Genomic DNA, 13,316 nt, shown 5'->3' with positions numbered 1-13,316 from the left:
CAAACTGAATCAAATTGCTCCCCCCCATCCTTACCTACAGCTAAGCCATCTTTGCTGAAGACATTTTAAATATCTTAAATCATTTTTATTGTAAACTGCCCAATCTAGAGATATAGTAAGTAAATAAATAAGCAAGCCCTGTAGCATGAGTGAAGCAGGTAGGAAATGTCCTGTTATGTTTTGTGTTTCTTTGGCAGCATCTTCTGTGATCAGCTTCATAGAGAAAAGCATCTAAGCCCTGCGACTCCCCCTGCCACCCACTTCTTTGAGGATTCTACCTGCCAGTAGGATGGGCGAGCAGCTTCCTTGCGGCCTAAATCCCCCTCCATCCATGTTCCTAGCATGCTCAGTAACCAGAAAAAGTCCTCTCACCTCATTGAAGTGGGCATCCTGGGTGGCTGTCAGGCCAAAGCCCTGCTGCCTGCTCTCAAACGCCATCAGGTGGGACAAAAGGCGATAGGTGATGTGAACGTCATTGCCGAAGTAGCGCTCCATCTGATCGGTCACTGCCCGCAGTTGGTGGGCCAGCTTCTTGGCTTCTATGGTGTTCAGTTCCGTCTCGTTCCTTTCCAGACCTTCCAGCTACCAACACAGAAAACAAGGGAGGTGGGTGTGTGTGGGACCATGCAGTGCCTCTAGGAACTGAAACATAGCTCCTGTTTTTAAAGAGATACAAATCACACAGAGAGGAAAGGGGCTTCTTATGATGTTGCTGATGAAGTGGTGGGGATTAGGGACCACTGGAAACCGTGAAACAGAACGAGCTAGAGGTGAAACTGCTACTGTGTTCATGACCAAATTCTAGCATTTACTGTGTCAACAAGGGAATGAGAGAAGAGAAACATCTAGTTAACAGATGGTTCTGATATTAAATCCTCTGGGGGGAAAGGAAGCAGAAAGAGAGAGAGAGAGGATTTTATGGTAAAGCAATAAAAAAGGTAAAGGTAAAGGACCCCTGGACGGTTAGGTCCAGTCAAAGGCGACTATGGGGTTGTGGTGCTCATCTCACTTTCAGGCCAAGGGATCCAGCGTTTGTCCACAGACAGCTTTCTGGGTCAAGTGGCCAGCATGACTAAACTGCTTCTGGCATAATGGAACACTGTGACAGAAACCAGAGTGCATGGAAACACCATTTACCTTCTAACCACAGTGGTACCTATTTATCTACTTGCACTGGTGTGCTTTCGAACTGCTAGGTTGGCAGGAGCTGGGAAAGAGCAATGGGAGCTCACCCCGTCATGGGGATTCGAACCACCAACCTTCCGATTGGCAAGCCCAAGAGGCTCAGTGGTTTAGATCACAGCGCCACCGGCGTCCCTGTCTCTTAATAATATATAACCCTTAACACTTGCCAACATATGTCCTCACATTTCTGTACTTTATCCCCACCCTCACCCTGCTTTTCTCTATGAAAGAGCCATATGGATCTTAGGTAAAACTACCTATGCTAAGTTTCTTTACCATGCCTGGTGTATATGATGTCATGTAAGCAGGATGCGTAAAGGCATTTGTTTCTATAGAGTGATGGGAGCAGATTCCCTCTTATTGATAGGGTGGTAGAAGCATCTAAGTATTTGGCTAATGGTATAACAATGGAGGCAGGAGTCTCACTGCAGAGAGATGGGGTGGGCAGAAGCTGCTCATTCTGCTTTCCTAACGTTCAATTAGCTGTCTCTTCTAATTCCAGGCAACTCAACTGAGTGGTGATTGATCTGACTGGATGGCACACAGTTTATGGCCTAGTCAGTTTCAGCCCTAAGGGGAAGTTCTGCACTTTGAATGCCCTCAATGGGCTACTTAATTTAGTCAGACCTCAGCATCCTTTATGCTTTAGAAGTTATTGCTGTACAAGCCGCTGCTTGCACTGTCACCTTTGCTGTGGGTCAGCAGAATCAAACCAACAGATTCGGTGCAGGCTTTTTGCAGGAACGAGTTCAGAGTCATTGCACAAAACAGGCCAGGAAAGTTTGAAAACCACTGTTTTAGCATAAACGTAGGCATAACACTTGGGAGAGAAGCCATGCACTGCTGACAACATTCATCCTGAAGCAGGTTGTATGTATGCAGCCCATAACACAGATTATCTGCTGTGCAGACATACTAGGGCAGTCAGCGTAGGCTTTGCACAGATACTGTGTTGCTTATGCAACTCAGAAATACCACAACTGTGAGCCAAGCAAAGCCCACCCAGACAGGAGACAGACAGAGAGGGTTACCAATGCTGAGAGCTCCTTAAAGGCAGGTGATGTGCAGTTGAAGAGATCGGGTTCCAACCAGCCTCTTTCCTCATCGCAGTGCCGAACTGCTGCACCTAAGAGAAGGAAGAATGCCTAAGTTAATAAATGCGTGACTGAGGAGGACATTCCCTGCTGTTGCTGCTGCCTCCCACTAAGAGATTGTCAGGGCAACAGCATCATGCCAGGTCAGGCTCACTGAACGAAGCACTGGCAATACCACCAACACAGAACACCAGCATCAGTGAGGGAACAGATTCAGAGGAGGCTGCACAGACCCTACATTAGCACCTATGAACCCTTTGCTAAGGTCACCACCCTGATTTTACATTCACAAATTTGAATTTTGTGAGAGGCCCCAATGCTGGGGTTAATTGTTTTCAAGCTGGGCCTGGGAGAACTCATCAGTCACAGATTCTCTGTCATGCATCTAGCACATCACATGATATTTCAGTTATCCCATGAATGGACAGATAAAAGCTTTTGAAGGAGAGGGGTAAATATTATGTTGTGCAAACCCTTATCAAGCTCAAAAACAATTTCTGATTTGTAAGACTTTCTGGACTACCGCAAGAGTCACTTGAGACGACTCCACAAAGAAGGATCAATGCACAGCTACAGCAAATCAGAACTGATGTAGAATTAAAATTTCATTGGTCAAGCTAACATAGCTCATTATCAGCCTCTGGCTGAATGCGGTCTTTTCTATTTTTTGCCTTGTGCACTCCTGAGAATGAACCATCTCTCACTGTACGCCCGCAGAGCCGATCAAACGAGGGGAGGAAGTTTTGAATCATGATAATGATTTGTCAAGTGCTACTGGGAGGGACAACTGCTCTCCAAACCGAGATTGCAATTTTTTATTTTATTTTTTTTAAAAAGAAAACTGGGCTAGTTCTCATACAGACATCCAGCAAGTTTGACCAACTAGTTGTATGGGACTTTAGCATGACTAGGTTTCTCTGGATTGGGGCAAGATTTTATTCCCTTATCAATTATGTTTGAAGAACTGATGCTTCTTTGACAGTGACACATTTGATAAGGAAAGTTGGGGAGGACTCTAGAGGGTAGGAGGCATGTACAAACATAGGGAGAAGGAAGGAAGAGATGAGGATCTGAGTGAAGTATGAAAGATCCACACCCAGGACAAGTGGGGGTGGGGACCCCTCGCTAAACCTCTTTTGGGAAAAGGCAACAGCTCAGTGGTAGGACATCTGCTTTGCATGCAGAGGATTTCAAGTTCAATTCCCAGCATTGCCAGGTAGAGCCGAGAGATTCCCCTGTCTGAAATCCTGGGGAGCTGCTTCCTGTCAGTGCAGACAACACTGAGCTAGATAGGCCAAAGGTTAGACTCAGAGCAAGGCAGTTTTCTATGTTCCTCTTAGATTCTGAGTGACAGCCAGATCAGATGTTACAGGCAATTGTCTAATTTGGAGAGACAAAAACGGAAGATGACGGAAGAGGCTACATGGACTATTTGGAGCAGAAAAATGCCATCTTTCCTCCACTGTTTCTCCACTCCACATCACCTCCTCCACATCACAAGCCATTTTTCAGAGGGGAGGAGAGGTATGTTTGGGGCAAAGCACACATGTTTGCACATAACGTTTGGCTTAGCCCCGACACGCCACCTGCATGTTTTCAATTTTTCTGCAACCCAAAGGGCTAAAGACTTGGATGTTTTAAGTCAAAGAAATGTGACAGTCCCAAATTGTGTTTAAGCCACAGAACACTGCACTGGAGCGCAAGGTCCCACCATTTGTGGCACCAATCACAGCCATGCAGCTTTCTAGAACACTTGAATTGTCACCAGCATCACAAAAAGCCAGAAGGCCCACACTACCAATATCTATACAGAAGTGATATAGATATCTAGTGGGAGCATTAAGACACCCTTAATGCTATATTCCATATCACAAACAGCACTGACACCATTATCAGCATGACCTGCGCCATCTGCCATCCTCACCGGTGGCACTAGAAGTGTGTTCAGCAATGACCTGAATGGGAAAGACATCAGCAAAGTAACAACAGCTGTGATCTCTAATAGTTCAAAAGCATGGCAGGTGAATCTGTCATCTTTGCTGCTTTACAAATGGGGAGGGGAAATGAAGTTATGGCAGGGCCAGGATTACATAGATCAATGCTGGAGGCAAACGAATGCTGCTCCTTAGCAAGTATATCTGAGCTGAGATCTCCTGTGTTGAATAGAGTGTCCACAGTCCAGTCAACTGAGATGCCCCAGGCAGTTGCTAAAGCTTCCACAGTGGAAGGCTACCCATTCTGCTAGCTCAAGATTCTAGGCTCAATCCTCCACACTTTTTGTTAAACGCTGTCAGGGAGAAAGTCTGGGAAAGTCCTTTCGAAGGGCTAGGATATCATGAGCCCTGCAGATCTATGTTGCTCAGCTGGTCCAGCGGTCCAGAATTACAGCGATGAATGTCTGGCCCTTGTGCCAGTCCCCAGCCCCTTCACAGAGCAGTGTAAAAAAACTACCTGTAAAAAACTGAGGGGAAGCATCAAGGAAAAGGTTTGAGCAGTTAATCATGCAAGGCTCTTGAGGTTAAACAACAATAGCAAGAAAGTTGGCCTGCCTGAAGCACAAGAACTAGAATCCAAAGATTGTACATGTGGTGTTACAAGGTGGGGTAGAAACTGAGCTTACTCCACAGTAGAAAATGTTGCACGTGAAGATAAGTCTGCATGCAGCCAACCCTCTTACTGCACAATTCAATGCCCTTCTTTCCTTTTTATTAGAAAGTGGCACCCTGGGCTGCTTTTTGAGATGTGCACCTAAGACATTTAAGCAGACACAGATGGAGGCTGGTGCCCATTGGGATGGATAGGGTGGAAAGCAAGGAGGCAACACTACATGGAACCACAGCCAATGAAAGATGGAGTCTGCTCTGATTTTGTCCCTATCATCCTCCACCTTGCTGAATTCTACAAGAGCAAAACTGAGACTAAGGAGGAGCATGCTGACAGCCAGTGCCACCCCCTAAACTAGTTGTAAGTAAGGAGGCAAGTACGTGGGGGCTGGCTAAGGGCAGGCAAAGTTTGGTGGGGTTGTGCCCCATCTGCCCAATGGACCAGCCTCCACTGGCGTATACCTAAAAATGTGAAGGGTGAATGCAGCAACTGAGGGTCTGCAAACATGTGTATTTATGTATCTTCATCCAGTGAGCCAGGACTGGCTGCATCTCCTTGCTGAGAGCACACTTGGTAAAACATGTGGCATGGCCAAGACAATAATTAGCAGAAAGCAAGAAAGCCAACACAACAGGCAACAACCAAGCCGATTTCTTATGTTCATACTAGCTTTTGCCAACACGTGCTCCATCATCATCATCATCACCACCATCACCATTATTATTATTATTATTATTATGTCCTGAAACTGAGAGGTGGAAACCAGGCACAGTCTACACCATTGGCTGTGCTGGCATTCCACCTCTCAGTTTCAGGGCTCATTGGTTGGTAGGGATGGTTGAGGAATTGCTCATAATTCCTAAGAGAACATCAAGGCAGTAAGCAGAAGCGGAAGCAGGTTATACAAGCACAGAGGGAGTGGGAGGAAATAAAAAGGGGGAATTGCAGGCCATTTTCTGCAGGTTAGTGTCTGGTGAAAGGCAAAGAAGCTGAAGGTTAAGGCAGGATTACAAGGAAATCAGGGCCAAGCAAGGCAAGAACGATAGTGCCAGCAGCCCTTGCAGCTGATGGGGAAAGTGTGGGGTCCAGCGGTGTCTCAAGCAGGAAGCAGGGAATGGAGAAGCCACACAAAGCAGCCCTTATAAAGCAGGTGAGGGGAGGAAAAGAGATAGCAATAGGCCTTACCTGCACCCCGCAAACCTGCACAGGTGGAAGAGAAAGAAACGTAGAGAAAAGGGACAACATTAAAAGTTCTAAAGCAATGCTAATGCGCTGTGAGTTTCCCAGGACAGAGTCTCTGCTGAAAGACAACTGTGCAGAAGGTTCCCACTCCTGTATGTGTATCGATCCTCAAAACTTATCCAAAAAGTGTATTTACCACAAAACTTATATGTAACACAAAACTTATCCAAAGAGTATATTTGGATTCAAGCAAGCAATGGCTTAAACAAAACAACGGTGCGACTCCCCCCCCGCAATCTGTAAACATTCCAAGGCAACCCATCTCCTTGAGCCTAAAAGACAACACTTCCCCAAATCATTCTGTCAAATGCTGTGCCTTGATCAGAGCATCTATATGTGGGAATGGATGGGACTGCCCAATGCCCTGCAACCCACTCCCCCACTAAGGACGGCAGTAGTACAAGGCAGTGCTAGAACTAATAGGTGAGAATAGAAGGGTAGCACATTTCAGATTAAACTTGAGGAGAAACCTCCTAGTGGTAAGAGCTTTCTAGTGGACAGGTTGCCCCAGGAGATGATTGGCTCTCATTTGCTGGAAGTATTTATTTGTTGATCAGATAAATAGTTGTGCTAGTGCAATGGGCCTTCCTCCCTCTCTTCTCCCCTGTGCCACCTATGCACCCCCAATTTGGCCCCCTCAAAGCAGCACATGGGGGGGGGAAGAGGAGAGATTGTTCTGTAGGGCAAGCAGAAATGCTTGCACTAACTAGTGATCTCCTTAGCACCTCTTTGAATTCCACCCTACATCTCTCACCTTTCCACCCAGTAGCGATCAAGAATTCAAAGGCAGTAAAAAACACTAGAACAGCAACAAAAGTACAAAGGAAAGCACAGCAATAAGAAGGCTAAGATAATGCAAAACAACCACCACCTGTTAAAAGCACCATCAATATATTTACAAATCATCTTGACGGGGATGCTATGGAGATTTCTGCACTGAGCCAGGGGTGGGCGATTGGGCTGGAGGATCTCCAAAGGTCCCTTCCAACTGAAAAATCCTGAACCCTGGCAGCATCACCAACACATTTCTATTTACTGTCAGAAATAGTCTATTGCCAGGACAACAAACATCTTTGAGCCTACTTCAGAAGGCCCAATTTCTTCAAAATCTTATTGATGACAATGGCTCACAGAAATCAGCTAGGACAGTGTTGGAAAAAAGAAGACAGAAAAGATATGACTTAGAAGGGGGACTAGCAGTGACTTGGGTCTGCTGAAACCAAACAGGACAGATCCAATCTGTCCATAAAGTCATCGCCCTGCAAGTGGAAACACTTACCCAGTGAACCTTTGGGACAAGGCACCACAGCTGTCAAGCCGAACTTGGTTTGAGGCCACCACACCCCAGATTTCAAAGATTTAGGACATGCATCGTAGAGCACTGTGAAGCCAAACACAGAAACATAAGTCACAGGGAATCTAAGGTAGGGGTTTTATTCCACACAATGCCTTGATTGAAGACAGGGAGGCCTTTGAAGAACTCTCAAAACACATCGAATAAAATATAACATTGTCTAAAATGAAATTTCAATTTTCAATGGTATTTAATAGCTTATAAAGCACAAAAAAGGAACCTAGAGCATAAAACTACAGAGGCAGCAGATTTTATACGCATACAGTGGCATACAGTGAGAAAAATCTAAAATTACTGCGGGGGATGATACAACTCATTAAAGAAATATTAGGCTGTGAACTGCTGAAGGCACCCAGAGGGGCAACTTCCAAATCCTTTGCAGCATAGACCCGAGTTGTGTGATACAGAATCTGTGTAGAGCTGTGTTCTGCAGAAAGAATTTCATATAGTACTTGAGCAGCAGCGACCAGGAAGCCTCTATGATGGATAAATGTCTCAAATATGGTCATGCTAACTAATTATGTTAAAATATGGAATGAATAAAGGTGGGAAGGTTGGCTCATTGGGAACGAGATGATTTGCATTTAGTCCTGAAACAAGAAATGTACTGATCCAGTTCAGATTTTTTCTATGTTGCCTGTACTGTGAATTGCTTGTCTTTCAGCTTAAGCTGACATCTTTCATGAAGTTTCAGTGCTGAAGCTGCTCTCATGAAGAACCCCTCTTAAAGCATCCTGAGTTTACTCTTCCATCAACTTACGACAAAGCCATTGGCGAATGAGAGGAGAGATATATCCCCCCTTCCAAAAATTGGGGAAAATGACTATTCCTCTCAAATCGGCTATTACGTTCACCTGAACGTATTTATTTGGACTTCCTGAAGGGCCAGAAGCAAAAACGGGCAGAGCAAGCCCAGCTCTGGGGAATGGGCAGCTACAGGTGGAGCAATCTCCCCAGTTTGACAGGGGAGATGAGAGGCTCCCTCAGAACTGTTTAGAAACGTGGACGCCTACTCACCCTGGCACCCGCTGGGTGTCACCTCGGCAAAAGGGCTGTCGCAGCTGTTGCACTGCCGGCCAATCACGCCAGGCCTGCAGTGGCACTGGCCCACTTCCTGGTCACAGGAACGGGAGGAGGAGCCGATGGGGTAGCAGTCACAGGGGAGGCAAGTGTTGCTCCCTTTGGGGCGGTAGTGGAACTCCTGCGGGGAGAAGGGAGAGGAGTAGGGGAGGCGGTTAGAGAGCTGGGTCGCAGGAGGAGGAGGGGGCAGCAGAGGGAGTGAAGGGCAAACTGTGGGAAAGAAGGGAGGGCCGACATAAGGGAGCCCAACGAAACAAGCAGGAGAAAGGGAGCAGGGCCTGGTGGGACAAAGAGAGGAGCACTGTTAGGGCAGCAGAAAGCAGAGCCTGGCCCAGCCCAGTCCAGCCGGTCAGTCAGAACAGGGAGATTCAATACAGTGTTTCTCCAACTTGGGTCCCTGGCTGTTGTTGGACTACAACTCCCATCATCCCAATAGTCCTGCTAGCTAGTGATCAGGGGTGATGGGAGTTGTAGTCCAACAATAGCTGGAGACCCAAGTTGCAGAAACACATAAGCTGTTCCTGCCTCCCAGGCCTGGTACTGGCAGCCAGTCAGCTTGGGGACACTGGTTCAGGGTCCCAGGGGCTCAGAAGGTTCCTTTGCTGACCTGATCCAGCTCTGCTGCTGGGCCCTGCCCTGCCCTTGGCAGCTGCTTTTGAGTGAAAGCCAAACTTGGCTGCACAAGTGGGTGTGGATGTTAGTAGGGGGGTGGGATTGGCAGCACTGTGCCAGCCCTGCTTCCTCCATTCCAGTGCTCCCAAAGTGCTTTTGGCCATCTGATGATGCAGGGTCTTCCCAATCCACCATGCCTAGGAAGCGCCAGAGTGAACAGCAGCTTCTCGGTTCCTTAAACAGTCTCTATCCTGGTTCAAGCACTATTCCTAAGCCTGTAGCGTTGGGTTTGGGTCAAGGAGTGACGTGCTGATAACAGGCAAGAAGGCAGGCAGGCACAGGTATTGAGAGAAGGAAATGGAGGACTCTTGCCAGGTGGCGCATAGAAACATAGAAATGGAAGGGACCTCAAGGGTCGTCCAGTCCAACCTCCTGCAATGCAGGAAACTTTTGTCCAATGTGTGGCTCAAACCCAGGACCCCGAGATGAAGAGTCTCATACTCTACTATCCCAGCAATCACACAATTTTTATTGATTTATTTCCCACCTTTCCTCCAAGAGGCTCAAGGTTGGTATACATGGTTCTTGTGATTCCTCCCACTACCCATTTATCTTTGCAACAATCCTGCGAGCTAGGCTAGACTGAGTGAGATTGACCAGGCTAAGATCACTCAGGGAGCTTCATGGCTGAGCAGGGATTTGAACCCTGGTCATCTCAGGTCCGAGTCCAAGACTCTAACCGCTATGCTGCACTGGGTCAAGAGACCTGAGAACGAAAACTGGAAATGCATGAGAATGAATATCAAGGTGAGGTTTACATTCCCATAGCTCGGTGCAAGCATTATGACATTGGAGAGGGTTGAAAGGCTATATTGTGGGTGGTGGGCAAAGTGAGTCAAATGCTTCCTCAGATCCTAAGGGGAGCAGAGCCCCAAAACATTTCACAGAGAGAAAGAAAACTCAGTTTTCTTACCTTACAGCGACATTGCCCATTGGTCTTATTACAGTCTGGGTCAAATCCTTTGGCCGCATCGCAGTTGCAGGGCCCACATGTTGGATTCCCCCACCATCCCTTGGGGCACTGCTGATCCATCCTGCAGGGGGGGAAGTCAGATGGATCCCTGATGTTATACACCCAGCACAGCACAACAGCCATCTTTATCAGTCTTCCAGCAGCTTGATCGCCTTCTTGGTTTTCCTCTCTTCCCCAAATTGCATAAATGAGGGTAGGGGCTGCCGGTCACCTGCCTTGGTGGGTCACGAATTGTGCAGGCCTGCCCCATCTCACACTGATACGCTCAGATCACCTCACTGCTAATTAGCCATGTCCAAAGTAAGCTGCTAATCAACTCTAATGGGAGGAACAAATGGATGCACAAAGAACGAAATTCTCTGGTTTTTCTCCTCAGTGGCCTATCTGTTAAAGACTGGAGTGGAGGAAACCAAATGAATAGGGAAAAGAGCTTTACCTAGGCCCATAGGATGTTGAGAAGTACGGGAGCAGTCCTGGATCTCACCTGTGCTCACAATATTGCCCAAAGTGATTCTCTCCACATTCGCAGACATAGCCATGGGGAGCCCCAGGCTTCCGCCGACACACTGACTTGTTCTTGCAGGGGTTCAGATGACAGGCGTCAACGCAGTTGGCACCATAGTAACCTGGAAGGACAGGTTAGAAGTAATGTTCTAACTGAACCCAGCGAGTTTATTAAGGTGGAGTGGATTGCAGTGCCAAGCCCTTATCAATTCTCTCTTACACCCACCCATCCAAAAAGAAAATCCTGCAACAGAAGACGCCAAAGGCTATGATTGAGGTATAGGGATTGTGCAAATCTGCTTGATTTACACACCTCTGGCTGAAAAATTTGGCTTATTTGATCACTGAACTGAGGACACCCCCACCTCCACACACACAAAATGACTGGGCAGCTTGTGAAAATCATGGGCAAGTGAAGGATCTGTGTTGCTTGTGCATCTCCTACTTGGCTGGGTTAGGGTTAGGGTTAGGGTTGGGTTAGGGTTAGGGTTAGGGTTAGGGTTAGGGTTAGGGTTGGGGTTGGGGTTGGGGTTGGGGTTGGGGTTGGGGTTAGGGTTGTGCATCTCCTACCTGGCTGGCAGACGCAAGTGTAGCTTTGCCACTTGTCCTGGCACAGACTGTTGGCAGGGCAAGGGTTGGAGTCACAAGGGTTGGGCACAGTACATCCTGCTTCCACGTTCAGAGCGCTGCTGGGCTTGGGTAATGCCATCCCCGTGGCTGTGTCACCCAGGCGTACTCCCTGAAAGCCAAGTGAAAGGGGCATTATACAGGATCTCTTTAGGAAAGCCAATGGACCATTTGGCCAGCCTCTCAAGTAGTAGCGACTCTTTTATAAAATTGCCAAGCTTTCCTGATGTTTTCTCTTCCCTTATTACCAACTGTTCAGGTGTCCTATAGAAAGCCGCCCCACCACTTCTGCCCACAAAGAGTGGCAGTCCCTGCAAGGGGAAAAATCTGTGGCTTGTGTCACATCTGTACTATAGATTTAAAGCACTCTTATACCACTTTAACAGTCATGGCTTCCCCCAAAGAACCCTGGGAGCTGTAGTTTGTTAAGGATGCTGAACTCCCAAATACTCAATTTCCAGCACCCTTAACCAATGAAGGTCCCCAAGATTCTCTGTGACTGTTCAAAGTGGTATAGTGATGCTTTAACGTACGGTATGGATGTGACCTTTGCGTTTCTTTGTTTTCTTAAATCTCCCATTTGTGAAAACTGCCTGTCACAGAATCAAAACGGAGAAGGTTTGACATTTGGAAAACTGCCGGGACTTACCTGGATGCAACCCTCCAAACCGTGATGCACTTTACCAGACTCCAGGATTCCCCCAACATGGAGATGCTTCACTTTCAGGCCATGTAGCTCATTTCCAACAACTACAGTGTCCTGAGAAAAGAAACCCAACCAATAGCAATTTCATACTTTACATGTTCTCTACATGTTCTAAAAAGAAGCTCTCAGTTACAAGGCTGGAAGAGACCATTAGTATTGGTCATATATAGAGAGAGAGAGGGAGAGAGAGAAGGAAGCAGGCAACAAGGTTCTGTTAAGGAACACTCAAAAGGGTGGAAGAAGACTCACAAAATGTGGATCATTTGGGGATAATGTGCCCCCACCTTCAGGGCTCACCTGGTAAGAGCCAAAGTCCAGGTTGAGGGTGATGATGTAACGTGTGTCTCGACCACTCCGGACGTCCTGTAGCTGTAGCTGGAGGTCGTGCCACGTCCCATCATTCAAGTGCATCTGATCCAGGAGGAGCTTGGTGGTGCGTCCAGAGCCCCTGTTCACCATGAAGGAGAGCAGGCCGGAGTCCAGCTAAAGAAAGGGCAACTTTAGAATGGAGCAAATTCTACCCAGGGAACAAGACCCAAGAAAGCTCAGAGTGAGGCTGGTAAGAGATGGATCCAAGGGAGATTTCCAAAGGCCAGAGAGGCCTGGAGTGTGGAGGGTCACAGTCAGCCCCTGAGCTAGATGAGCTTTGGTTTTACAGCTTTGAGTGGAATGAATACCTGTCACAATGCTCACAGCACAGAGTGGAAGCAGATGATAGGCTTGTGGGTACTGGGAACGGTACCTGGCAGAGTATGGTGGTGTACTGGCCAGCATGGGCCTGAAGCAGCACTCCGTTCAGTTTGCGTGTCCGGAATGCCAGGCCCATATACCAGGGGGTGGAGATCTTCACTTCATTCTTGAAGTCCCAGAAAAGGATGCTGTTGCCACGGAAATGGTGAGGGTGATGCATGGCTGGAAAAGAAAAGAGGAGCATCAGAACAGATGCTGGAGATCAGAACAGTGTGATGAAACTTGTGACGGGAGATGCCCCAAAGCCCCCCTTGCTTCCTTCACTCCAATGACTTTTGTGCCATTTTGTGCCAAGGAAATGCCCCTGGATTAGGCCTGAGGAGAGGAGCTGGAGGTTTAATCTCACTTAAAATGCCGAGGAGTGGACACACTGTGCAGAAGGAAGGCAAGCTACATGACCAGATGGCAGGTTTAGCAGGTCTGGGCCAAACACTTGAGAACTGCAAATTTCAATGATTCTACAGACTGAAAAAAAACATTTGAGGGCTGGCTTTTTTTTTTTTTTAAGGTAAGTGTTAGAGCACG

At 47.3% G+C, this 13,316-nt stretch overlaps 1 protein-coding gene across 1 annotated transcript in view; it reads right to left on the bottom strand.

The window, feature by feature from the left end:
- CELSR3 (cadherin EGF LAG seven-pass G-type receptor 3) overlaps positions 1–13,316 on the bottom strand; it is an 87,216-nt gene that overhangs the window by 21,794 nt on the left and 52,106 nt on the right. Inside the window, exons 9-19 of the mRNA XM_080996631.1 lie at positions 12,784–12,953; positions 12,339–12,524; positions 11,985–12,095; positions 11,279–11,447; positions 10,689–10,830; positions 10,145–10,265; positions 8,497–8,680; positions 7,405–7,506; positions 6,069–6,083; positions 2,217–2,311; positions 373–582 (exon numbers count right to left, since the gene is read on the bottom strand). Of these exons, the coding sequence (XP_080852757.1) occupies positions 373–582; positions 2,217–2,311; positions 6,069–6,083; positions 7,405–7,506; positions 8,497–8,680; positions 10,145–10,265; positions 10,689–10,830; positions 11,279–11,447; positions 11,985–12,095; positions 12,339–12,524; positions 12,784–12,953 (1,505 nt within the window). The remainder of the gene's footprint in view (positions 1–372; positions 583–2,216; positions 2,312–6,068; positions 6,084–7,404; positions 7,507–8,496; positions 8,681–10,144; positions 10,266–10,688; positions 10,831–11,278; positions 11,448–11,984; positions 12,096–12,338; positions 12,525–12,783; positions 12,954–13,316) is intronic.

Source organism: Podarcis pityusensis, assembly GCF_964106645.2.
Source record: "Podarcis pityusensis genome assembly, chromosome: 2".
In the NCBI taxonomy this organism is placed as follows: domain Eukaryota; kingdom Metazoa; phylum Chordata; class Lepidosauria; order Squamata; family Lacertidae; genus Podarcis; species Podarcis pityusensis.
This window is presented reverse-complemented; position numbering and strand designations above follow the sequence as displayed.